This window comes from Chenopodium quinoa, unplaced genomic scaffold, assembly GCF_001683475.1.
Source record: "Chenopodium quinoa cultivar QQ74 unplaced genomic scaffold, ASM168347v1, whole genome shotgun sequence".
Lineage (NCBI taxonomy): Eukaryota > Viridiplantae > Streptophyta > Magnoliopsida > Caryophyllales > Amaranthaceae > Chenopodium > Chenopodium quinoa.
In genome coordinates this window covers 1-27,363 of record NW_018743284.1, presented here as the reverse complement: position 1 = coordinate 27,363, position 27,363 = coordinate 1, and the positions used below count along the sequence as shown (strand labels likewise).

Below are 27,363 nucleotides of genomic sequence, written 5' to 3'. Positions count from 1 at the left end.
CCCCCGAAGTATTGCATAGTGATGCCTTGTACTTCGGATGAATCAGTTCCGGGTGGTGGTCGCAATTCTGGAGTATTGCATAGTGATGCCTTGTACTTCAGATAGACTGCTGCCCCGGTACGGTGTTTTGGATAGTTGTTCCCTTGGACGAATTGGAAAGTGTCACAAGAGTACCATCTCTAGAGTGAAAGCTCTTAGGTGGGAAATCAGTACTTTAAAAAACAGATGTAGAAAAGAGAGCAAAGTAATCAAGATCCTAGGCCTTGCCGAGAAAAATGATCAACCATTCCAGAACTCAGAAGCCTTCATCTTCAGATTTCTGGGGGGGCAGAGGGAAATAGAGAAAAGGCACAGCTGAAATATTCCTCGGCTCAGCCAAAGTTTGATACTTATGCCAGTTTTTCACAAGTTGAAAAACATCCGAGTAAAAACAGCAACAGTGAAGTCTCAGCGGAAATGATCCTCGCTAGCCGAAGTTCTATACTTAGCAAATATTTGAAGAAGTGTTCAAAGAAAGAAGTAAAATACGAAGAACTGATAAAGCGAAGAAATAACAGAAAAGAGCTGAGAAACTGAACTTCATTAAAATAAAAAGTTGAAAATTACAAAACAATATCGGCAGCCGCCCACAAGCGGAAACACAGCTGCCGCGAAAGCAGGAAGCACAAACAAGGCAAGTTGAAGCAAAAGATAGGCAAAAGAAAAACGCAGTTGCGGCGTTGGTCCATTAAGAGCAAGTTGACCCGCAAGATTCTGCAGACGACTGCCCGAGTCCCTATGCTTCGGCATCTGCTGGGGCGGGAGCTGGAGCCTCACAAGTCTCAGCTTCATCCTCATCTGCCTCGGCCTCGAGGCGAGCCAAGAACGCATCTTCAGCTGGATGCGCCACCCTTGAGTTGGGATGGTTCGGAACGGCTGCCCACTCTTCAACCTGATCCCAGTTTATTTCGGGACAAGTGTGAAAAGCCAGTCGCCGAGCAACGTTGAAACCGTTGTCGAAACCCTCCTCGTATTGAGCCCGGGTGTAGACGCGGACTTGAAGCAGATCATTGGCGGCTGAGAGCTCGGTCTTAGCTTTCTCAGCTTCTGCCTTGACCTTGGCAGTCTCTTCAAGCTGCGCAGCCAACTGACTCTTCAGCTCCTGCAACTCAGACCTTGCAGCATTTAGATCTGAATCCTTAGAGTCCAGGTGGCTGACCAGCAGCTGAGACTCAGCCTCATGACGAGCCTTCTCAGCCTCCAACTCCTCAGCAAGGGCGGTACGAGCAGCCGCTTCTCTCTTCAGCTTCTCCTCGATCCGAGCCTTAAAGCTCGGAATATCATCAACCTCATGCTCGGTCAACAGGGCACGGCCTTCGTCCAGCCAAGGAATGATGGTCTGCTCAAAGCAGAGGCAAAACTCCTTGAATTTGCCCTGCATCTCAGCGACCCCAGCCATGGCCGCTGAAGACTCTTTTTCGGCCTTCTGATATTTCAGCTCGAACAGCCGAGCTCGAGCCTCTGCTTCCTCGGCTTTCAGCCTTAACTCCTCGTTAAGATCAGCCGCCAAAGTGGTGTTGTGCATAACCTAGCAGAAACATCAACCGCGCATGTCAGCCGAAGAAAGGAAGTTGTAAAGAATAGCAACGACAGTTATAAAAGGAGAAAAACAAAGGTAGGCAAGGATTACCTGCATCAACAGCCGCTGGTTCTCGGCGAAAAGGTCAGGTACCTTCGCCAATGGGGCATTCTCAAACCCCATCTCTTTGGACTGGAAGGTCCTGAAAGAATGCCCAGCAGAATATGGCATTCCCTCATCGACCTCCTTCAGATGGTCGGGCCTCCCCGCCAGGATCTGCAGGTCATCGTCCTCGGAAGGCTGCCGAATGAGTGCATCAGCCTCCCTTCGGACCTCCTCATTGAAGTCCTCAGCTTCTTGCCGAGGAGACCTTGCAAGGACCGGAGGCGTCCTTTGCTGTACTTCTTCCTCCTTAGATTCAGGAGGAGGATGGGTCTTCTCTTTGATCTCCTCGACCAGAGTTTCTTCCAGCCGAGGTCTTTTGTTCTCCGGCTCGGACGTCTGAAACTCGCCCGGACCGACGACCGCCCTCCTTAATCTCCTTCTTGTTGGATTATTTAGAGTGTTGTAGTGGAGAGATCGCTCCACTTGTTAGCGCGCTTGTGAAAGACAAGCGCGGACCGCTCCTAAAGCGCGACAAAATCGCGCTGAGTTTCTAGAAAATCTGTAAAGTTTAGGAGGCGCGCCCGCGCGTCCGGATGGCGCGCCCGCGCCATGGTTAGGCGCGACCCGCGCCTAAACCGCGACAAAATCGCGTCAGGTTTCTGGAAAAGTTGAAATTTTGGAAGAACGAGGAGGAGCGCCCGCGCGAGCAAGTGGCGCGCCCGCGTGCAGGGCTGGCGCGCCGCGACCCATGGTGGCTCGCCCGCGCGGCTGTGGTGGCGCGCCCGCGCCTCTTAGCTCGCGCCCGCGCCTCCTCGCTCATCTTCAGTTTTTTACGGTTATTTCCTTTATATCGTAATGGGGGTCTTTGTTTTCAGTGAGACAGAAAAACCATCCTCTCTGAAAATTGTCCATCTCTACACTTTTATTGAAGAAACTTGCAATCTCTTCAATAATTCTTCATTTTTTAAGTTTTTTGTTTGAGAATTTGATCATCTTTCTACACATCTAAGTGCTTAGTGTGTAGTGTTCGTCTATTGTATCTCAAAGCGTATTTCTAGTTCAACCCAAGCACCTTTGTGGGGGGAAATTAACGCTTTAGGAAAGTGTTCACACGCCTTAGACGAGTATCAAGAATCGAAGACTCACGTGGTCCATGGTATTCTCATGTTCTTGGTTGTTCTTTTGGCTTGGAGTGAGGCAAGTATAGTCTTTCTTGGTTGTTCTGTTTTTGTGTTTTCTAAACTTGTTGGTGTTTGGTTGGTGGTGTAATTTGTAGTAATCTACTTATAATTTTCTGTTTTCTCAAATTCTAGGGTTAGAATTTGTTCTTGCAATTTCATTGAATGTTTAACAATCTAAAGCGTTAATTACACAACATGTCTAGTGTGAAAGAACTTACCACAAACTTTGTCAAACTCAAGAAGTTTGACGGTGTGGAATTTCGACGATGGAAGAAGAAGATGTATTTTCTTCTTACATCGTTGAAGGTTGCCTATGTGATTAGTACTCCTAGGCCATTAGAACATGAGAATGAAACCATGGAGGATGTGCGTGAGAAATCGAAGTGGGATAATGATGACTTTATATGTCGGGGTCACATTCTCAATGGGATGGAGGATGATTTGTTCGATGTATATCAACATGTCGAGTCTGCTAAAGAGCTATGGGAATCGTTAGAAAGCAAGTATATGGCGGAGGATGCTTCTAGCAAGAAATTCCTAGTAAGTAATTTTAATGACTTTAAGTTTGTTGAAGGTAGATCGATTATGGACCAATTTCATGAGATACAACGTATTTATAGTAACTTGAAACAACATGGTATCAATGTTGATGAATTGTTTGTTGTTTCGAGTATTATTGATAAGCTGCCCAATAGTTGGAAAGATGTTAAGCATGACTTAAAACACAAAAAAGAGGACATATCTTTGTCCAATTTGGCTACCCATCTTCAAATTGAAGAGGGGATAAGGGCCATGGAGAAGGCTAAGGATGGAAATCCTAGCTCATCCACCATTAATGTGGTGGAGGAAGGCAAATCTAGTGCTTCAACTAGTGGTAAGAGGAAGAACTTTAATTCCTCTAAGGGCAAGTCCAAGAAACAAAAGGACAACAACAAGAATGCTTGTTGGGAATGCGTTAAGACTGGACACCGCAAGAAGGACTGCTACATTTTCAAGAAGAAAATGGAGAAATCCAAGGATGGTCAAGCTTCTAAAAGCAAGGACCAACCCACCAAAGGTAATTTATTACATGAGGTTGAATTTAATTCCGGTATGGATTTAAATGCAACGGATCCTAACATCTTTATGGTGCAGGATGATGACTCTTGGTGGATGGATTCGGGGGCTTCAAGGCATGTATGCAAGGTGAAGCATTGGTTCAAAACCTTTCACAAGGTTGGTGATGGAGAAGAGCTCTTTATGGGAAACAACTCTACCATCATGGTCCAAGGAAGAGGACAAGTTGAGCTGATGTTTAGTTCGGGCAATAGTATCATCCTTAGGGATGTATTATATGCTCCTAGTATTTCTAGAAATCTTGTATCAGGCCCAACCCTAAATAGACTTGGATTTAGACTAGTTTTTGAAGCAGATAGATGTATAATAACTAAGGGTAGCACTTTTGTTGGACGTTGTTATTTGTCTCATGGATTGTTTAAACTCTCTTTAAGAGAGAAGTCTGTAATGTTGGATGATGTTTGTTTTAATGTTGGTAATGACAATAGTATGAATTTGTTTTCTTTATGGCATTCTAGATTAGGTCATGTGAATTACAATAAGTTGTCTTTCATGTCTAAACTAGAACTTATTCCTCCATGTGATATTGCTCTTGATAAATGTCCTACTTGCATGCTTAATAAGATCACCAGAACTCCTTTCAAGAAAGTTGAAAGATGTTCTAAGATCTTAGAATTGGTTCATAGTGATTTGTGTGACTTTTATAGTACACCTTCTTTGGGAAATAAAAGATACATAGTTACGTTTATTGATGATTTTTCAAGATTTTGCTATGTGTATCTTTTATATTCCAAAGATCAAGCCTTGGTTAAATTTGATATTTATAAGAAAGAGGTAGAAGTGCAAGTAGAATCCTTTGTTAAGAGATTGAGAACAGATAAGGGAGGAGAGTATTATGATCCGGCATATTTCCAATCTTTGGGTATTATTCATGAGACTACAGCTGGTTATGCACCACAATCAAATGGTGTAGCTGAAAGGAAGAATAGAACTCTTCAAGAAATGGTTAATTCCATGCTATCTTACTCCGGTTTGAGTGAGGGATTTTGGGGTGAAGCTATGTTGACGGCTTGTCACATACTTAACCGTGTTCCCACTAAGGGAAAGGATTCCACTCCTTATGAACTTTGGTACAAAAGGAAACCAAACTTGAAGTATCTCAAAGTTTGGGGTTGTAGGGCAGTTGTAAGAGTGCCCGGCAACAAGAAAAGAAAGCTCGGTGAAAGGGGCTTGGATTGCATATTTATAGGGTATGCTGAGCATAGCAAAACCTATAGGTTCTATGTGATAGAACAAAGTGACTTTATTTCGAAACATTCGATAATTGAGTCAAGAGATGCAATATTTGATGAAAATCGGTTTTCATCAATGAGTAGACCAAAGGATCTACAAGTTAGTACCAAAGGAAAGGAAATTGTTGAATATGATGATCAACATGTTTCTCATGAAGGTTCATCTAATAATGAGGATGAGACTCCTCATGTTAGAAGAAGTAAAAGACAAAGGAAAATTAGGAATCCTCTAGATGACTTCATAATTTATTTGGTTGAAGGATCTAGGGATGTCCTTAGTTCCACTACTACATATTGTTTCAATGTGGATAGTGAACCAAAAACTTATAGTGAAGCAATTTCTTCCCAAGATAGTGCATTTTGGAAAGAGGCTATAAATGATGAGATGGATTCCATCATGGGAAATAACACTTGGGTCATAGAGAATTTACCTCCCGGTTGCAAACCACTTGGTTGCAAGTGGATTTTCACTAGGAAAAGGAGACCGGATGGCTCCATAGTGAAATTTAAAGCCAGATTGGTTATCCAAGGCTTTAGGCAAAAGCATGGTGTTGATTATTTTGACACCTATGCACCGGTTGCAAGAATAACCTCGATAAGGTTGTTAATTGTAATGGCTTCAGTATATAATCTAGTAATCCATCAAATGGATGTCAAAACAACATTCCTTTATGGAGATCTAGAGGAAGAAGTGTACATGAAACAACCCGAAGGGTTTGTTTTGGAAGGACAAGAAGATAAGGTGTGTAAATTGGTTAGGTCATTGTATGGACTTAAACAAGCACCAAAACAGTGGCATCGAAAGTTTGATGACACAATTTTGTCTTTTGGATTCAAAGTGAATCAAGCAGATAAGTGTATATATAGCAAATTTGATGACAAAGGTCATGGTGTCATCATTTGTCTATATGTTGATGATATGCTTATCTTTGGTACAAGTCTACAACAAGTAGAATTGACCAAGGAATTCTTATCCTCATCTTTTCAGATGAAGGATTTGGGGGAGGCAGATGTCATTTTGGGCATCAAGATTCTTAGGGACAATGGTAGACTTATTTTAAGTCAATCTCATTATATTGAGAAAATGATCAAACGGTTTAATATGTTTGATAAGTGTCCCGTTAACACCCCCATGGAACCTAATGTTAAATTGGTTAAGAATTCGGGGAAAACAATTTCCCAATTAGAGTATTCAAGGATAATTGGATCCTTGATGTATGCCATGACTAGTACAAGACCAGATATTGCATTGGCTGTGGGAAAACTAAGTAGATTTACTAGTAACCCGGGTGCACAGCATTGGTTTGCAATAAGGAGGGTCTTGAGGTACCTTAAGGGTACGATAGACTATGGTCTATCTTATAGTGGATTTCCTTCGGTTTTAGAAGGTTTTTCGGATGCAAGTTGGATCACTTACAAAGAGGATGACTCTTCTGTAAGTGGTTGGGTATTCATGTTTGGAGGAGGTGCCATTTCATGGTCTTCCAAGAAACAAACTTGCATCGCTGATTCCACTATGGCAGCAGAGTTTATAGCTCTTGCATCAGCTAGTAAAGAAGCTGAGTGGTTGAGGAATCTCATGATAGAGTTGCCTTTATTGTCAAAGCCAATGCCACCGGTGGCAATCCATTGTGATTCCAATTCGGCGTTGATAAAGGCTTATAGTCAAGTGTACAATGGTAAGTCTCGGCATATTTCATTAAGGTATAACCTAGTGAAAGAGCTTATCCATGATGGGGTCATAAGTCTTGACTATGTTCCAACAAAGTTGAATTTGGCGGATTGCTTTACAAAGGCAATGCCAAGACATTCCATCATATTTGCTATGAATGGAATGGGGTTATGTCCAAAAACACAAATCTGTGAAACCCAATCTAACGCTTGAAGAAACATCAAGTCTTAGATTCAATGTGGTTGATTTGCATTTTTGTTGTTTGTTAGCAATATTTATGACCCATATTGCTATAGTACTTGTGATGTTTTGGTAGCGTCATTTAAAGTTCTCAAAGGTTTAGAATTGAGAAGTTCTAAATGAAAGTGTCTTATCACAAGGGCACAATCACGTATATGAGAACCTACCTATGTAAGTTCGAAGTTTAGCCGCTTCAAGAAGTCTAGTTGGACATATAGACTTTGATGAACTTATGATAGATACGGACACATGGCTGTTTAAAGGTGTCAAGTGATGATTAATTCGATTTGTCTTATGTGTACTTCACCTTCGAATGATTGGATATATCCGCGTGATTCAATCCATATGGAAATCATGGGATATGATCATCGTTAAGTGTGTTGTACTAGGTGTCAATTCAATCCGAAGGGACATTGACATTGATGCATGAGATGAAGCTTATTTGATGGAAGTAGAAAAAGGATTTAAAGGAACACTCTAAATGGGGGAGGATTGTTGGATTATTTAGAGTGTTGTAGTGGAGAGATCGCTCCACTTGTTAGCGCGCTTGTGAAAGACAAGCGCGGACCGCTCCTAAAGCGCGACAAAATCGCGCTGAGTTTCTGGAAAATCTGTAAAGTTTAGGAGGCGCGCCCGCGCCTCCGGATGGCGCGCCCGCGCCATGGTTAGGCGCGACCCGCGCCTAAACCGCGACAAAATCGCGTCAGGTTTCTTGAAAAGTTGAAATTTTGGAAGAACGAGGAGGAGCGCCCGCGCGAGCAAGTGGCGCGCCCGCGTGCAGGGCTGGCGCGCCCGCGACCCATGGTGGCTCGCCCGCGCGGCTGTGGTGGCGCGCCCGCGCCTCTTAGCTCGCGCCCGCGCCTCCTCGCTCATCTTCAGTTTTTTACGGTTATTTCCTTTATATCGTAATGGGGGCCTTTGTTTTCAGTGAGACAGAAAAACCATCCTCTCTGAAAATTGTCCATCTCTACACTTTTATTGAAGAAACTTGCAATCTCTTCAATAATTCTTCATCTTTTAAGTCTTTTGTTTGAGAATTTGATCATCTTTCTACACATCTAAGTGCTTAGTGTGTAGTGTTCGTCTATTGTATCTCAAAGCGTATTTCTAGTTCAACCCAAGCACCTTTGTGGGGGAAATTAACGCTTTAGGAAAGTGTTCACACGCCTTAGACGAGTATCAAGAATCGAAGACTCACGTGGTCCATGGTATTCTCATGTTCTTGGTTGTTCTTTTGGCTTGGAGTGAGGCAAGTATAGTCTTTCATACTTATAGTTTAGATTGATTTTCTGTTTTTGTGTTTTCTAAACTTGTTGGTGTTTGGTTGGTGGTGTAATTTGTAGTAATCTACTTATAATTTTCTGTTTTCTCAAATTCTAGGGTTAGAATTTGTTCTTGCAATTTCATTGAATTTATAACACTGAGGCATCTCTTCCTCTGACGACTCTTCGGAAGAAGAAGTGGACTGCAACAGAAAGTAAGGGCAGAGAAAACATCAATTGCAAAGACAAGGAGAAGAAAAGAAGAGTAAACCCATGCACAGCCGAGGTATGGCACTTAGAGAATTTCAAGATTTTTCACAAGATGAAGAATTAAAAGGAATACTCTGCAAAATAGGCAAGAAAGTTCAGAAAGACTTACCAAGCCTCCCAGACGTTCCTCGTCTGATGCTGTGAGCAGGTTCGGCGCAGGGGCATTCGTAGATGGCTCGACCCCTGCTCTGGCAGCAGCTGCAGCGGCAAACGCGTGTTCCTCGGGACCGAGTAGAAAGAAAGGATCCCTTTTGAGGTACCACGGTTTTTGGGCCGAATACTCAGCAGGCCTTACAATATCGAGCTGGGAGAGGCGCAATGCAGGAGCTCTCGTAGGAACGGGTGTGATAGCTGGATCCCGCCTTGTGACTTGTCGAGCCGCGTTAATCCCAAGCTTGTTGTAGTCCAGGCCGCAGTTTCCCTCGTGCAGCACTGAAAAACCAAAAACAGAGAAAAGGTTACTCTGCATGAAGGGAAAAGATGCATACAAAAAGAAAGAAGCAGAAGGTATGCAAATTAAAAGCCTTTGGCCCCAGCCGAGATTCTCACCATCTTGAAACTTTCGGCTGAGGCCGACAGCTGCTAATATCTTCTCCTGGAAGATATAGTGATAGCAGGGGAGCCATGTCTCAGGCGTCCCATTTCCCCGGGCTCCCCTCGCCGAAGAGTCCCTATTGAATAGTTTCAACTGCTCTCCTTCCTCGGCAGTGAACTCATCGGGACCAAGGACGCTCATCTTAGGGTCAGGCCTTCTCAGATGCCTCGGCCCTCCATAATAATTGGGGTGTTCCTCCTCGGCAGGAGCCCTCACCCAGATCCACTGGCCCCTCCAGTCCTTATCAGAGGTGTCATTCGGCCAAGTGGTCAAAAAACCCTTCTGGGACTCTATTCTCCACCAGCCAGGCCCATGGTGCTCATCAGACTGCTGATTCGGGACCAGCCTGTGCAGCTTCCTAAATACTTGGAGGCTCGGCAGATACCCGTAGAAAAGGCACACCCATAAGTAGGTTACTACCCTTCGGATGCTAGCCGGGGTTATCTGGCACAAAGAGATGTTGTACCCGTTCAGCAGTTGAACAATGAATGGGTGAAGAGGAAACCTCAGCCCGAACTGCAGCTGTCTGGTGTAGACGCCCAGATAGCCCGGAGGTGGCCTGTGAATTCTATCTTCGGCTACTGGCATCCTGCACCAGTACCCATCTTCTTCCATAACGCCGTAAAATATCTCAAGTTGTTCGGCGAAATGGTGAAGAGCATCCCCCTTGACCCACCAGTCATAGGGGGCCGCAGTTGTAAGCCCGCAGTTCTCAGGCGGGTTATGCCATTCCTCGGCACCATCCGGTAACCGCCGCGGCCCATGCACAGCGCCGCTGTTCGAAGTTGTAGCCTCTTCAAAGCCTCGGTACGGCACCGAGTTTAGGGGAACTGCAGCTAAAGGGGCCTCGGGAGGAGACATTTCGCTTTCCCTCCTCGGCATTGAAGTATCTCGGCTATGGCTCAGAGGGGGCATCCGCTGTAAGGGCTGGCTGCGCCGAGTCCCCAAAACAGTCAAGGGAAGATCTTCTCCCTCGCTAGAAGAGTTCTCTCTCACAGTTCTACTTCTGACCATGGTTTCAGAAGAGGGTTGTCTAAGAAAACAAAAAGGGCGTACTACTCAAAGCAAGAGAAATCCGGGGAATTTCGGAGAAAAATTACCTTTTTCGGACTCGGAATTCGCCGATCTTCAGAGTGGTAACAATCAATTCAAGCTTCAGATATGGAAGCGCAGAGATTAATAGCAAAGAAGACTAGGGCTTGTAAATGGGTTTCGCACTTCGTGAAGGAAATTTGTGTGTTTGTGAGAAATGATTAAAGAAGGTGGAGAGGGCGCTTTGTATAGTGGCCCCTGAAATCAAGAATTTCAAGAGTCTTGAACCGCCAAAAACCCCACAAATTCCAGAATAGTCATACATTTAGCACACGTCCTAAATTAACCGCCCATTAAGCTCTCAAACTTCCCTAATTAATCTCCATAAATGACAGTTAAACATCATTAACTACCCTGATTCTTTCAAGGCACAAGTTGTCGTTATTTGTCCCGACAAATTCACCATTCAAACCCAACCCGTCTTTCAGCCGAATCGGGTCTGGGGGGCAAGTTGTTTGGGTCCAATTTCATTTCTCCAAATTGGGCCAGTCCAAATAACTCATCTCAAGCCCAAAGCAAAGGTCAACATCCTCCAGATCATGCTAAGGTCAGTCAACGGCCCAGTCAGCTTGGCAAGCCCAATTGACTCCCGGGCCCAATCATCATCCTTCATAAACCAAGGTATAAAAGTCATCAATTTGGTCCCTTCAAGGTAAGACAACAAAGCCTCAAGCGACAAAACTCCTGCATAGCTTTCTCTCTCTAATATACTGACTTTAGCATCGGAGGGGCCTTCCTCGGCTACACCCCGGGGGCTAGTTTACGTGTATTTGTTGTGCAGGAAACCCTCGGCTCTCCCGTAATTTGGACCGAGATCAAGTTCCCCCATGATAAAAGGGCCTTCCGAGGTCTCATTGTTTTCATCCGAAACAATTAGTATTTTTAAATTTTGAGATTGGATTAAATTATGGAGTAAAATAAAAGAAAAACAATTCATATTTCTAATCTTCTAACGATTAATATTGGTATTATTACGTCAAGCAATCGGTGTTTCTCGGTTTTGCTTTGGATTCTTGGTGAGCAAGCAAGCAATCTTCGAATATAAACACGCTTTCAGCTACCGAGTTCAGCTCCAATTCTTGAATTGCCTCACTCTTTCTAGCCAGCTATGTCAAAAATCAAACATTCAAACTTCGAATAATTTGCCCATCATCTCAATTCCAGAGATTTTTACCCTTGGACAAAGAATATCGTTGACGACTCCCAAGATTTTAGTACAAAAACTGACAAGAGGAGCACTTCCAAAAACCTTGAATGTCAAATTTAATAAAGAGCGCAAGACGACATTTTCAAAATTTTAATTCATTCTCAATTTACAATTTCGATTGTCAACTTCCAAATTCTCAATTTAGATTTTTGGTTATTTTTCTTTTTTCCTAATTTATTTGATCGTAGTTTCAATTTTATTTTTTTTTATATTCATTAATTGAAAATTATTTTTATAACTAATTCTAATCTTTATATACAATGCAAAGCAACATAACATAAATCACAAGAAAGATACCTAAAAATTGATTAATAGGTTCATCTAAAAAAAAAAAAAAAAAAAAAAAAAAAAAAAACAAAAAAAAAGAGCTAAAGAAGAAGAAAAAAGAAAAGGAAAAAAAAAAAAACGGTACACTAATAAGAGCTTAAAGAAAAAGAAAAAAAAACAGAGTAATATCCAGGTCAAACTACAAGCTGCCTTCAAGGAGTAGAAAGAAAACAAGTCAAAAGCTAAATCCCATCAATTTATCATGTGAAAGAAATTTGTATTGAAAGAATGGTTAGAAAAATTCTCTATAATCATCTAAACTTATGTACACAAGAACAACATGAGCTATAGACAGGAATATATACACACGACGAAAATTAAAAGGCGACAACTACAAAGAATACAACAAAGAGTAAGCTAAGAGAAAGATACAACAAAAATCCAACAAAATATAAAGAACATAAGCAACAACCTCTGGGAGCTAAATCCTACTTCGTATAACATAGCATCCAAATATTAATTTCCAGAATATTGAGACTTTTTTAAGGTTCTCAAGCCATACGCATCATCAACCACAACACTTGTTTTCATGGATAAATTTCCAACTAGAACGTAAAAACTGAAAAGACAGCTAACACCTAAACGGTAAAAGGGCGGTGTGATGTTTTGCAGGATCCGGACACCATGCATACGACTTCAACTTCAAAACCTCAAGGTAATGTTAATCTCCAAAGAGCCTCCCACTCCAGCTTCAGTCTCTGAGTCAAGGTTGCCTTCAACAACTACAAACAGATAGATTTCGTCAGATAATATTTAAAACAAGAAAAGGGAAAAAAAAAAAAAAAAAAAAAAAAAAAAAAAAAGATTCTAAGATTGAACAGACATAAACCAAGCATTAATATTAGGGGCCGTTTGGTTCGCAGTAATAATCAAAGGGAATGGGATTCCATGGGAATCATTCCCTTTGTTGTTTTTTTTTGCATTTCTATCATTCCCTTTCCCCTTTGATTACCCAAAAAGCTTCTACTCCCATTCCCCACCCCCCCCTAGCTTTTCCCATTCCCTTTCCCCAACCACCACCGTACCCACATCAACCACCCTCACCCAAGCCACTTCTCGCCGGAACTTCGCCGCCCCTCACCGGAATCTCGCCGTCATCCCCCTACCCTCGCCGCCCCTCACCGGAATCTCGCCGCCCCTTCTCTCACCGGAAAATCATTCCCTCACCCACGCATAACCCTCCCCTCCACTTAGATCCGTCGGCCGCCTCTCCCCCACCCCTCGCCGCACCACGGCCAGCCTCGTCATTGACCCATATGCAGCTTCTGGTTGTCTGTTCCCCCTTCCTCCACCTCCACCTCCTCCATTGACCCATATGCAGCTCGAAAGCAAAAGTCACCCAACTGCCCTTCATCTTCCTAATCCAGGTTCCAATGGTTTTTTGGGGGAGGGATGAGCTGTGCAGGGGTGGGGAGAGGTGGCGTAGGGCGGCGAATGGTGGGGGAGGTGCGGTGAGTGGTTTGGTGGATGGATGGTGGCTGGAAAAGGTGGAATTAGGTGGTGGTGTGGTGGTGGTATGGTGGTGGGATTTGTTTCCCTTTGTTATTAAACAAACAACATAGCAAATTTCAAGGGTTTCATTCCATTCTCCTCCATACCCTTTCCCCATTCCATTCCGATTCCACTTTACGAACCAAACGGCCCCTTAGTATATTACTTCAAACATTCCCATGAGTAAAATTAAAAGTAAAAAAAACCAGATTAGCCAATATATTTTGCAAGCATGTCTCCTGAGGCAGGACAATAAGCATGACCTTCAAGGACTCGTTAAAAAAGCCACAGAACAACCTATTAGAGCAAACGTTCCTACAAGAATTATATAACAGCAGCATTGTATAGCAGACTTTGGATCAAATTTTCAAAAATTCTTTGAAGTCTATCATGGTTTGTATATCATAGGTTGACAGTACGAGGCTTGTACGTTATTACCACAACAAAGTTGAGAGTTTTTACTATGCTTGGTATATTCACATTAAAATGAGATACATGAATATGACCAAGTTCAAGATCCTACTATCTTTTGCTACAAGTATATTATAACACCTAGTCCTTACACGAGCCTTTCCCAAAGACTTGATATTATAGCACAAACCTTCATAACTTGCTACCTCTAGCAATGGCTATGCCTATCGCATCTATCAAGTCTAAGAATCATTACGGAACAGTTTAATAAAGCAGCAGGCACGAAATTTTGTAGAATTGATAGAAGAGAAAAATCCAATATTAATATTAATTCATCAGAAAAAACTCCCAACATTCAAAACTTATAGGAGATGATAAAAGATGTAGGTATCATTCATGAGATTAGCAACATCTACAGACAAATAAATCTCCGAAATAAATGGATAGAAAATAATAATTAAATGTTATATAACAAAAAGTTTCATTCAGTAGCTTCTAGTCCAGTGTAAGTTGTAACAACAAACAAAAGACCAACTTAATTATGATGTAAAGAACCTACAATCAACAAAATCTTCATATTCATTCAAAAATCAAGTACATCAAATAAAAGTCTAGATCATGCAAATAGACCTGTAACACCAACTGAAGAGTATACCACGATACCCAGGCCACAACATATTACATAATGGGCGAAGAAATTAAATGAGTACTGTATAGTTTGCAGTGCAATAGGTAAAATTTCACTATTTACACCAAAATAAGATAACCTGTAGGAGCTTATTAGAAGCCAATTACAATTCAAAATGAAGAGCAGATCAGCATGAATTGAGCAAAAAGACACATATAACACCACTCAACAGTTGATCATCACAAATGCACGCGCACGTACGTCGTACACACACAAACAATATTTGGTCCTGTCTTATAAAACAATATTGGAGTAACCTAAAGCTTTTTCATAGATGACCCTTAATCACATATCTATAAATTAAAATAAGGATTTCTCAATGCTATACTGTTAATAAATAACAAAGGTTTATAAATTCTATACTTGAATGAAGCAGCAGCACGTAATAAAGTTCATTTATAAAGTTAACAGAAATGAAACAAAGATGGCTCGGTGGATAAAATGGCATGAGAGGAATAAGAGATGGTAAATGACTTACCTCCTACATAAGAGCAGAAAAGCACACCCCAGAAACATAAGGAACATGAGTGACTTAAGAAATGAATCATAACTTGTGACCCAAAAAAGGTAGAAGCTAAGAAGCACAGTGAACCCCAGTCATCCAGCCTCAAAAGCAAGCATAGTAGTAAATATCAGCTATTCAGAAGTTATCCTCCTCCTCTTCCCATAGTCAGCATCTCTAGATCTTGGACGCTCTTCTTCTTGGGACACACGGGACTTACTATGAGTCCTCGATGGCCGCCTCTCCCATTCTTCATCATAATCTGCTTCACGGTCCCTGTACCTATGATGATCAGCATATCTATCTCTGTCTTCTCTGTAGCGATCCCTGTCCCTTTCTCGCTCACGATCTCGATCACGAGAACGCTCACGATCACGGTCGCGTGAGCGTTCACGATCACGGTCCCTCTCACGGTCACGGGTTTCTCTGTCATCACGATGTCTTCTATCCGGCCATTCATGATCGTGTGCTGCCTCTTTCTCCCTAGGTATATCCCTGTCATATCCAGGCTCCCTATCTTCCCGATACTTCCTATCAGAAGACCCTGAAAAGTCTCTATCAGGAACCTTTTCTTTAACAGGATTCTGCCAACCAGTCCGGTCGTGGCTTGCCTCTCCATATTGATGGTCAGACACAGCTTCTTCCCCATAGCTGGACTCTGCAGCTCTCCCAGCATGCTCATCACCAGCCCATGCACCCATATTGGGATCAGACCACATACCCATATTAGGACCATCAACACCAGCATTAGGCATCATTCCCATCCCATTCATGGGCATGCCTCTTCCAAAGAATGCAGGATTCACATGTGGAGCTACTCCAGGCAGGCCAACATTACCCACAGGTGGGAAATTTGACATTAATCCTTGAAATGGAGGTTGAGGTCCACCCGGGAATCCACCATAATTGCCCATTCTCCCCATAGGCCCTCCAAAACCAGGATCAAAACCTTGACCCATCATGGCTTGAGGATGCATCATCGGAGGAGATGGCCCCATACCTTGACCAAACCCATTGCCACCATTTCCCATAATACCTCTTCCAGCCATCCCACCAGCAGGCCTGTTTCTTATAGGTCCAACTGGTCCCCTACCACCCATGCCTTGAGGATTGCCTCTCCCCCAACTGCCTCTCATAAAATTCCTGTTTTGATCCCCACCTTGGTAATTGCCACCAGTTGATATGTTGTTCCCAGTTGGCTTATTTCCACCCTCGGCAGGGCCTCTCCTAGGTTGTGAAAGTGTTTGTGGTGTCGTCTGTTGATTTCTATTAACCTGTGCCTCACCCATCCTCTTGACAGTAAATGGAGAAGCAAATGCAACAACACATGGCCTGCCATTGAAAACATGTCCATTCATTCCCTCCTTACAAGCTAAAGCAGCAGCAGCATCATAGAACTCAACCTGGCAATATCCCTTCGACTTCCCACTAGCTTTTTCATCAAAAAACTTAACTTCTTTAACATTCCCATACTTGACAAGCTCAGTTTCAAGTTCTGCATCCGTAGTCCACCAATGCAAATCTCCAACAAAAAGAACATTCCCACCACCCCCTCCTCCACCAGCACCACCCATACCAGCACCCATTGGCGTAACTTGCACAGCAGAACTTCCTGTTCCACTCATGTTCCCAGCAGTCCCATTCACAACCCCACCTCCACCACCCTGTCTAACAATTCCCTCATTTCCTACACTCATCCCATGTGGCTGCTGGGGTTGACTAATCCCTTGAGGTGGCATACTATTAACTGCTTGCTCATCTACATCACCTACTTTACTCGAATGTGGCCCTAACTCAACCCTCAGTCCACCTCCATAACCACGCCCTGCACCAGACACCCCAGCTCCTGAACCAGAACCCATACCACCATTAGGCTGTACAGGGCCCTTAACATCACTCCCTCTTAAACCCTGATTCTGAAACCCATCTACTCTACCCACATCACCCTCAAACTTTCTCTCTCCCTCACCCTGCCCGACACCCGGAATCGACAACCCATCATCCTCAGACAAAAAGGGGGGTGGGGGATGCTGAGATAGAGACTGAGACTGAGGAGGTTCAAGCCTACTACTTTCACCATCATTCCTAAACCCTACTTCCTCATTTTTCCTCAAAGATTGCAAAAACCCTTCTCCTACATTAACATCATTATAAAGATCCTCGTAATCATCATCTTCCTCACCAAAACCCTCATCAGTAACTGCAGAAATCGCTTCATTACGATGGAATTGCTCCACCTGATCTCCTCCCCCTCCTCCTACCCCTTCAGCATCATCCATCTCTTCCCCTTCTTCTCTAAACCTCTCAAATTGTTAAAACTAGGGTTAGCTTAGTGATTTCTAGCTAACTAACGGCAAAATTAAACAAATTTAGCGCGAGAAAACAGCGAATGTTGCACGCAATTTCAAACAAATTAAATCCATAAACCAGAAACAACAATAAAAATTGAAATTCTAGGGATTTGACTTACCAGAAAGGGAAGAAATTGCAGACGCGAGTGTTGGATTGGAGGGAAAAGGGAGAGAAATGAAAGGGAAAAACGAAGAGAGAGAAAGTTTGGAAACCCTAATCTGGAAGATTGTGTGTGATTTGAAAAGAAAAGGAATAAATTAATTTAACAAAAAAAAAAAAAAAAAAAAAAAAAAGGGATTTTCGAGAAAGAGAGAGAGATGGGTGAAAATTCTGATCCATTGTGTCACGAATCCAACGAGTTACGACTCAACGAGTTAATGGTAATTTTTTTTTTTAGGGAGAGTTGTTGGTAATTCTACGAGCAAGCCCCGGTTTATCACTTTGTCACTTTTTTATACTCCGTATTTGATTTTCAAAAAAAAAAATGTAAATCAAGTATATAAACAACAATCAACGATTATAGTATTTTGGTAATAAAATAATAATTACAAAGCCACATTTAATGAAAAGTTGTTAGTTTGGAATTTATCGTAATTTTGCTCTTTATGTAGTCATGTTTCACAATCACAATCAATATTTGGAATTCAAGGCATGGATTTAAACTGGGATTACTCAGTGATGTCATAAATTACTCATGTCGTCTTAATAAGTGAATGTATTACCGTTATTTAATCTTCATCCCACCTTACTTTCTAACCCAACCTTTTTAAAGCATGGCTGAGTTGAATTGAGGTGAATGGAATGAAGAAATATTGTGTTCATGTTTATGCTCATTTGAGTGGATTTGTATTAGGTGACCCTTAATTTTTGCAATTTTGATTGTATCATTTGGTGTTTCACGCTTGGCAATAGAAAAATTTGGATACTAATTTAAGAGAAGGTGTTGGGTGCGGACGTTTGCACGCAAATTTGGTGCGGGAAGCTTGGCTGATATATTTTACTTGTTGGCTGATATGTTTCATGTGTTGGCTGATATGATTTTTGTGTTAGCTAATATATTCCTTTTGTTGGCTGATATGTTTTTTTTTTTCCCTTTTGTTGACTGATATCAGACATCATTTGGCTTATATGTTTCTTTAGTTGGCTGATATATTTATTTTGTTAGCTGATATGTATATTTTAATTGTTGGCTTGTATGTTTCATTATGTTGGCTGATTTGTTTATTTTATTGGCTTACCTGTTGCTTTTGTTTGCTGATTTCATCCTTTTATTGGCTGATATGCTTTATTTGTTGGCTGATATGTTCCGTCTCTTGGCTGATAAGTACCTTTTGTTGGCGAATATATTCTTCTTGTTGGCTAAAATGTATCTTTTGTTGGCTGATAGTGTAATACCACGTATTTTTGAAACGTATTTTCTAATTAATTAGTATTTTCTTAAAATGGTATTTTAGTAATTTATTTTACTCACTAGGCGAAAACACGTAATCCGCACCAATTCAGTACCCCCATTTAGCACCGGTTTTGAACCGGTCCTGATTTGGGGGGTGCTAAAACCCCAGACATTTCGCACCGATTTTGTCTTAGTAACGGTGCCAAAAGTCTCCAAAAATATTTTAAAAAAACTTTTAGCACCAGTTCTTTTCCAAAACCGGTGCCAAAAAGTGCCCCAAAAAAATAAGAAATAAAAATAAAAAAAAATTTGCATTTTTTTTACTTAAATTGTACTAAATACTTATATATAATCATAATATATATAAAACACATATATTTTCTTCAATATTTGTGTCATACATCTGATGGAGCTTTATCATCATCACATGAAAAATCAAGCTCAGAAATGCATATTGAAGCAATGAGGGCAGCATATACCACAAAGTCAATAAAAATAGAGTACCTTCCTAACCAGCATTAAAGAGCACTACATCTTTGATAAATAAAATAAAAACTAAGGCAAAAAAACAGCAGACTGCAGCAGCTCCCACTGACCCCAAGCCTGCAACAGAGAATGAGACAGCACAGCCACACCACGACCAGCAACCCCAGCAGCAGCTACAAGCAAAACAGTAACCAGAAGCTACACCACGACTAGGCAGCCAGCACCAGACCCAGCACGAGCTGTCAAAACCAGCAGACCAACAGCACAACAGTGCAACAGCAGCACAAACATACAGCAACTTGTCAGCAAAGCAGCACTGAACACAGCAGCGCAACCACAACAGCAGACAGCAGGCAGAACAGCAGAACAGCAGGCAGCAAACAGCAGACAGCAAACAGAAAGCCAGAAGCTCAGACCAGGCATCCTAACAGCCTGAACAAGACAGAAACACACACCACCAACAAGAAACACAGCAACACAGCACCAGCAAGTCAGGCACCAGCACAGAACAGGGCAAACAAGCTGAAATCCTGACCAGAAAACCATGACAGCAGCAAAAAACAGACAAAACAGCAGCCTAACATACAAAAAACAAAGCAGAAGCTAAAACAGAATGCTACTCTTTGAGTTCCTGCAGCCACTTGCAATGCTGTCTCGACCATTTCTTACCAATCACTTGCTGTCCTCTCTCGACCACACTTCTACAAATGTCAGTACACACCCTTGGGGTTTTGGTTGCTGTTTTGTGTTAGCTGGTATAAATCAGTATACACCATGTAGTAAAGAGTAGTGCAAACTTGTAATGAAACAGATTAAGATCGATAGAAGCAAAAAAAATAAAACACATACCACAGTGCATTCTACACAAGACCCAAAAACCCAATGCTCCACCAACTGTAAAAATCCCAGCTGTTTGTCTCATTAATCTTGAGCAAGGCTTCGCATCTGATCGCATGAGCTCACCATCAGACCACCCAAGAGCATGTCTCAACGCCATCAAACAATGGTTTCTTTCAAACCTAGCTAATTGCTTGAAATATTCTCGTCGAAAATTTCCCTATCCAGATTTCAACTAGAGTAGTATTTTTTTTTTTTTTTACAGGATTAGCTTACTCAAATGACACAAAGGTACCTGACCAAGCATTACACAACACCCCATCAGCAAATGCGCAAATCTAGCTCGCTTAATCAAATTAATCAAATGCCATATTCATCCAATTAATCACTACCTACCAAGCAAAACTCAAATGCTATCCATTACCTGGGGTCTGCTAATGAATCATTTGCTAACAAACTAGCCTCCAAATCACTACTGTGTACCTTAAATTTGCTAATTTGATAGAGTAATCAACAACCATTACTAAGTATAGCAGAATTTAATATTCCAAGAATCCAAATTTGTTAATCGAAGTTCAATTTTTTCTGCGGAATTTCATCAAACACCTGATGTGAATACTCTAAAAACTCCATCTTTCACTTACACAACCACATTTCTAAGACCCTTGTTCCTATTCTTGATTTTATGGTTTTTTTTTTTTTTTTTTTTTTTTCTCATACCCACAAAATTCAATTAATCAATCAAATAAAAATGACCCTTCATTAAATTTTTAATACACAAAATTTATTTTCACTTACATTGATACTAGGATTAGAGAGGATTATATTATACTCAAAATCATTAGCTGCTATAATTTTAATAAATTATAAAGAAATAAACCAAAGTTTAAAATGCAAAATAGTTGAGTTTACAAGAAAAAAGGGCACAATATAAGAAACATGAAAGAAGAAGCTTTACCTGCCGATATTCTTAGCCGGAGGAGATCTTTGCAGAGTTGGGAGAGAGAAAGATGGACTAATACATGGTTTTTTTATTTTTTTTAATACATCAGAACATGTTCTGTGACTTGATCTCATATACAGAAGACACTGATAACTGATACTCAGAGTTCTGATGTATTATTTTGTATCTAACTATATATACACTTCCATGGTATTACAAAAAATTCAACTATTACAAAAAATGAAACTTGCCTAATCAACATGAAACTAGCACCGAGTATTGTGTATTTTCGTGATGAACTTAAATTTCAAAGAAAACTAAAAAAAACTCAGGCTCTAATTGTACCCCAATGTCCACACAGGTACTGAGTATATCAAGGTTCCCAAGCCAAATGATATCAGGAGGGTGATCAATGCATATACGTATGCCCTCCAAGGATGACTGCTCTCTCTCATTGCATTATATTCGGCCATGAATGTGGAGACAGTACTTAGGCATCCCAAGAGGCCAAATTGTATCCCTGAGGAAACCGTGTCACAATCCTTTGTACTGACCTACACCAAGTACACAAAAACTTTCAGATACTCGGCTAATGGACTACCAATAAAGCTTAGCAATACTTTTAAAGCATTGAGCACATACTTCTATTTTTCAACATCTAAACTGAAAAATTCATAAACTCAAATTCAACAACAAAGGTGTGCAAGATTGCAAGTGTTTAGCCAAGGATCAAGAGCAGCCACAAAAAATGTCAAAATGGATTAAAAGATTAAGCAATGAGGCAACTGATGCTAACAAACATCTAATGAGGCAACCATGTATCTAATTTTGAGAGTATTTAAAGCAACCACAATTGCCTGCAATAAGCCTTAAAGGCACATCAACCAAGCCCACTATATAATTGTATGAGTAAATAGAAAAAAACATCACCGCTTTTTTCACAGTAGCAAGAGCTGCCATCACGCATGCTGCGGACACATTAACAGCCAATGTCCCAAATGGGATCCATTTCCACCTTCCTGCTTTCCCCAATCCACGTCCATTGAATCGAGCAAGCCACCACCTCAACCAAACCCCGAAAGGACCGACTAGACATCCAACCAAAAGTTGAGCACCACTGCCGCCATTTTTAAATTCTTTGTTCTCCAAGATCCCACTTGTGGTCCACAAACCAACCCACACCAACATTAATACTGTTAGTACTATCAAGTGACTCTTAAAGTTATTCACCCTCAACTTACTGAAGCTTGAACTATTTCCAGTCCTTTCAAGAAGCCACCTAAAACCCTTAGCTGTCTCGATTCCAACAATAATAGAATAAGCAGCAAGAAACAACCCTGCAAGTAACAAAAGGTGAGGATATACTGAGATCATAGATGATGAAATTTCTATGTACTTACTGAAAAAATATTTATAAACAAAGTAACAAAGCCATGGCCATAGTTAATATACCACAAAGGTCACAACTCACAAGTAACAAATCCCAATGACAACATTTCCATACAAAACAATTACCTACGAGAAAGCCCAATACAGCGAATACCCAATGCCCATTGACGCTAAGATCGAGCATTTTCTGATTCCAACCACTGAAGGTGGTAAGGCTTCCAAGATAACCAGTGGAAAGTCCGACTGCAAGGTGATCTGACATGTGTGATATCTTGCCTTTGAATATTACACCCAACCATCCCATTAAAAATGAACCCAACCTGCAAAATGCCCAAAGTTCTGTAAGAAAACATAACCAGTCCTATTGTCTTTAGAGGCAAAAGAACCAATTTTAGAGAAACAGTTGTTTAGAAAATTTCAAGATGCATAGAAGAGAAAACTAGAACCTTCTCCTAAGGAGCTTGCACACCTGAAAGTTGGTTACTTCTTCAATTCTACACATCTAGCGAATTGAATCGAAAGGATGGTCTATCATGTAAGCAATTCAATTAGAAAAAGAATAATACCATGTTAGATGGTAGATCAAGATATAGGATGCTCTTGTCACTCGTCACACCTATAACACTAGAGCCAAACAGTTTCTGTAGTAGAAACCTGGTAAGAACCTGCAAATCAGATATTGCTAAGTGAAAGACTCAAGATACAATCCAACTTGCAAAAGCCTGAAGTCATTACACGGTGAGATTTGAGAAACACAGAACAACTACATAAAATTCTCCTTACTGCAAGAAAATCATGGATGATGATAAAAGCTCTTACCCCAAGAATTCCAAAGACAGACAAATGTATGAGGTAGGCACAATATTCAAAAAGTGGTGCAGCTCCTTCTTCTCCTCCTGTAGTCAAATAATGCACAACATGAAGTTGAAGCAAATGAACCAGTCACATTAAACAATGATTCAAGCAAAAGGAGAAGCCTATATCTAAAAGTGAGCTTACTTGTTTATTGTGCAAGAGAGCACTTGTGGAGAGTGGAGTTATGATTTCAGACACCAATGGTGATACTGGAGATATGGTGTTTTGTGGTGTGATCATGAGACCAAAAGCCATATGAATCCAGTAATTCTTCTGCATTTGGAAAAGCGATCCCTCGTTCCATGGATGATTGGACGCTCTGCCTCTGACTTCCTCTTCTGCTAACTATCCTATCTCCAATATCCCCAGCCAATGAAACAGATTCGTTTTCTACATCCTCGTCCAGATAAGGGCGAGAAGCACCTGACAGGCTAAATAATCTTCGCAGTGAGGCACCACTGCTGCTTGCTTGAGCTATTGAGTCACCACGTGTCAGCTGATTTCCAGGTCCATTTTCTGCAGCATTTTCCACAGACAATAGGAGACCACTAGCCAAGTGATGTTGTTAACATCAAGTGCCTGGTCTCCAAGTTCTGCTGGAGAAAGATTATCATTTGAATGTGAGTTAAATCCAGCAGGCAAGACTAAAAGAAAGGCCTCCAACCGATAAACTGGAACTGTCAGTTTCGTCCCAGAGAAGCACTATGCGTTTCTTGTGAATCGGTAGTTACATGTTCTGCACTGATCTGGTCAGATTCAACGGCAGCCATTGTCCGTACTAGAAGCAGGAAGAAAATCATCAGGTTTTAGTATCCTTGACAAAGTGGACAAAGGACATAGATGTGAGACCAAGGTTTAACATCTACCCCAACTTGTTTTCTTATTATTTAGTAATAGTGCATTAGAATAGTAGGATGATTTTATGGTATAATCATGAAAATGTAAAACAGACAGAAAAGAAACGATAGAGATGACAAGATTGGATAATTATTCTATAGCATTAATCTGCTGGAAATCAGCCAATAATCATGAAGCAGGTAGCATAAATTATTGTTATACAAGTATATGTTATTAGTTGTAATGGTCAGTTGAAAACAATAAACATACATGTACGACTTTCAAACGATAGTAGACTCCAAGAAGATAGTGACAAATTCATAAATCATTCTGATGGATCAAATAATAGTATAAGCTTCTAATCCAAATGAGGTGATATAAACAAGAGTGAGTATTAATAAGTAAAGCTCAAACTCCGTATTACATTTGATGATTAGAAAGAAAGAAATTAGTGGTAATATGCAAATTAACAAGTATATTAATGATTGATATAATAATATCACAAAAAAAAACAGAATTTTAAGGTGATGACATAGAGGAGTTGTAAAAAGGAAATAAAGACAAAATGGAAGATGTGTCCTCCATTAACAAGGCAAAAAGTCCCCTCAACAATTAATTTATTTAACCTATTAAAAAGTTAAAACTAATTGATTAATAGGAATAGCAAATCATCAAATAAGAGAGAAAAAGAAAGGGAAAAAATAATAAATTCTAACCTTGATATATATAGGGATGAGATAACCACTATTAATAGATCAATAGATGCTTGTTGTATAAATTGAGGAAGCCAGAGTCGGATTTAGAGTGAGAGATCAGGGGGTGGTACTGTTTGCAGCCACGAGAAGGGTCCGTGCTAGGTGGTCGGTGGACAATTATGCACAATTTTTTTACTCCGGATATAATATTTAGTATACGTCCGTTTTCCTGAGTGCTACCCATTTACCTTTTTATAAAGTCAAAGTTTTAAAATGTCACCAACTTTTATATGTGGCCGGCCACATATGAGATTTACTCAGTGACTACTCGATTAGTTTTATAGGAGTTATTTTGTTATTTTACAAACGGGCATATGGTGTAACCAACCACATACAATATCTTATTGTGTATATATAAGAAAAAAGATGATATAAGTGAGTAGCACTTAGGAGAAAGGAGAAATAAATTTTTTTTTGTAATCTCTAACTATCATTTTATATACTCTCTACATAACTTTTTTATTACGTAGTAAAATCTTTATTGGAAAAAAAAAAAAAACTCTTTCAAAGTTAAATTGAACAAATATATTGAATCGTTAATGACTCGTACCCATTATCAAATTGAATTGTAAAACAATTTGAACTAATCAAGTTCGAACTCGAAGTAACTCGACGACACTGCTCTTAAATTATTTAAAGCCGTTCATTGTGTTTGTATTTTAAATATAAAAAATAGATTAATACACATATTATAAACTTTTATTTTTTGTAGAACATAGATTTCAATTTTAATTGATAGAGCTCCCAATGTAACTCAATCTTGACAAAAAAGAAAAAAAAAAAAAAAAACTATGTATTAGTCCATCTTTCTCTCTCCCGACTCTGCAAAGATCTCCTCCGGCTAAGAATATCGGCAGGTAAAGCTTCTTCTTTCATGTTTCTTATATTGTGCCCTTTTTTCTTGTGAACTCACTATTTTGCATTTTAAACTTTGGTTTATTTCTTTATAATATATTAAAATTATAGCAGCTAATGATTTTGAGTATAATACAATCCTCTCTAATACTAGTATCAATGTAAGTGAAAATAAATTTTGTGTATTAAAAATTTAATGAAGGGTCATTTTTATTTGATTGATTAATTGAATTTGTGGGTATGAGAAAAAAAAAACCCATAAAATCAAGAATAGGAACAAGGGTCTTAGAAATGTGGTTGTGCATGTGAAAGATTGAGTTTTTAGAGTATGCACATCAGGTGTTTGATGAAATTCCGCTGAAAAAATTGAACTTTGATTAACAAATTTGGATTCTTGGAATATTAAATTCTGCTAAACTTAGTAATGGTTGTTGATTACTCTATCAAATTAGCAAATTTAAGGTACACAGTAGTGATTTGGAGGCTAGTTTGTTAGCAGATGATTCATTAGCAGACCCCAGGTAGTGGATAGCATTTGAGTTTTGCTTGGTAGGTAGTGATTAATTGGATGAATAATGGCATTTGATTAATTTGATTACGCGAGCTAGATTTGCGCATTTGCTGATGGGGTGTTGTGTAATGCTTGATCAGGTACCTTTGTGTCATTTGAGTAAGCTAATCCTGTAAAAAAATACTATTCTAGTTGAAATCTGGAAAGGGAAATTTTCGACTAGAATATTTCAAGCAATTAGCTAGGTTTGAAAGAAACCATTGTTTGATGGCGTTGAGACGTGCTCTTGGGTGGTCTGATGGTGAGCTCATGCGATCAGATGCGAAGCCTTGCTCAAGATTAATGAGATAAACAGCTGGAATTTTTACAGTTGGTGGAGCATTGGGTTTTGGGTTTGTGTAGAATGCACTATGGTATGTGTTTTTATTTTTTTTGCTTCTATCGATCTTAATCTGCTTCATTACAAGTTTGCACTACTCTTTACTACATGGTGTATACTGATTTATACCAGCTAACACACTGTATTTCGCATTAAAAAAGAGATCAACTTATGAGGAACTGCGTCACTTTTATGTAGTAAACAAATCTGGAGAAATTTATGGTGCCTCTGTCCTCTGAACTTTTGTTCGTGGCGATAGCTATTATACTTAAAACTATACAAGGTCCTTATAGTTTTGGCACCTATTTGTACTACAATATTCTATTTACCCTGTTTATGATATTTAATCTCAATTGATTTAACTCCTCTCCCTTCACCCACCTGGTTGGAGAACTCATTCCTTAGATAATGTTTGAAGTTTCTCTCCAAATCCTTTTGGTAGTGCTCATGGACTCTCACCCTCATTTACCCCAAACCACACCAAGAAGCCTTTTGGACAAATATGAGTGCTCTATTCCTCCTTTCTCATAAGCAAATTCAATGTTCAAGACCAGGAAGAACATCTACAGTTGGGGGAATGTTTTAACTTGCAAAAGTTATTCATTTCTTTTTAAAGTTCGAACAAGGGCATTGCATAGATGAGAATGAAATAAGAAAATCCAAAACATATGCATACCATGTAGGATTCCCCATTTCTCCCATCTTTTTTGGATAATTACCTCTAATGGTCATTTGGTTGTAAGCAGATATACTTTGTAATCTTATTACTTAAACTTTCCGATGTGCCCTCTTGTGATTTTCACTTGGATTAGCTCCCACCTT

General features: G+C 40.3%; 4 protein-coding genes and 1 long non-coding RNA gene across 6 annotated transcripts; 2 read left to right on the top strand and 3 right to left on the bottom strand.

Annotated features, from left to right (window-relative positions):
* Positions 1-775: 775 nt before the first annotated feature.
* LOC110735530 (M protein, serotype 24-like) lies at positions 776-1,789 on the bottom strand. Its single transcript, XM_021915724.1, has 2 exons — positions 1,670-1,789; positions 776-1,567 (listed from the first exon to the last, which is right to left on the bottom strand). Exons 1-2 carry the CDS (start codon positions 1,787-1,789, stop codon positions 776-778), a joined length of 912 nt encoding a protein of 303 aa, XP_021771416.1.
* A 1,250-nt stretch (positions 1,790-3,039) lies between these two features.
* Positions 3,040-3,878, top strand: LOC110735529. The gene is made up of 2 exons (XM_021915723.1): positions 3,040-3,718; positions 3,805-3,878. The coding sequence occupies exons 1-2, from the start codon at positions 3,040-3,042 to the stop codon at positions 3,876-3,878; spliced, it is 753 nt and encodes a 250-aa protein (XP_021771415.1).
* Positions 3,879-12,138: 8,260 nt separating this feature from the next.
* LOC110735462 (cleavage and polyadenylation specificity factor subunit CG7185-like) lies at positions 12,139-17,571 on the bottom strand. 2 transcript variants are annotated; one of them, XM_021915653.1, is made up of 3 exons: positions 17,420-17,571; positions 14,926-17,250; positions 12,139-12,579 (listed from the first exon to the last, which is right to left on the bottom strand). In XM_021915653.1, the coding sequence occupies exon 2, from the start codon at positions 17,226-17,228 to the stop codon at positions 15,084-15,086; it is 2,145 nt and encodes a 714-aa protein (XP_021771345.1). In that variant the 5' UTR covers positions 17,229-17,250; positions 17,420-17,571; the 3' UTR covers positions 12,139-12,579; positions 14,926-15,083. The 2 variants fall into 2 exon arrangements, with proteins under 2 accessions (XP_021771345.1, XP_021771344.1); XM_021915652.1 differs by having other exon boundaries at positions 14,926-17,244.
* Positions 17,572-20,748: 3,177 nt separating this feature from the next.
* LOC110735528 (fluoride export protein 1-like) lies at positions 20,749-22,851 on the bottom strand. The gene is made up of 4 exons (XM_021915722.1): positions 22,796-22,851; positions 22,476-22,669; positions 21,891-22,297; positions 20,749-21,514 (listed from the first exon to the last, which is right to left on the bottom strand). The coding sequence occupies exons 1-4, from the start codon at positions 22,849-22,851 to the stop codon at positions 21,296-21,298; spliced, it is 876 nt and encodes a 291-aa protein (XP_021771414.1). The 3' UTR covers positions 20,749-21,295.
* A 2,661-nt stretch (positions 22,852-25,512) lies between these two features.
* Positions 25,513-26,343, top strand: LOC110735457. Its single transcript, XR_002514110.1, has 2 exons — positions 25,513-25,653; positions 26,303-26,343. It is a non-coding gene; the product is annotated as an uncharacterized LOC110735457 (long non-coding RNA).
* Positions 26,344-27,363: the final 1,020 nt, after the last annotated feature.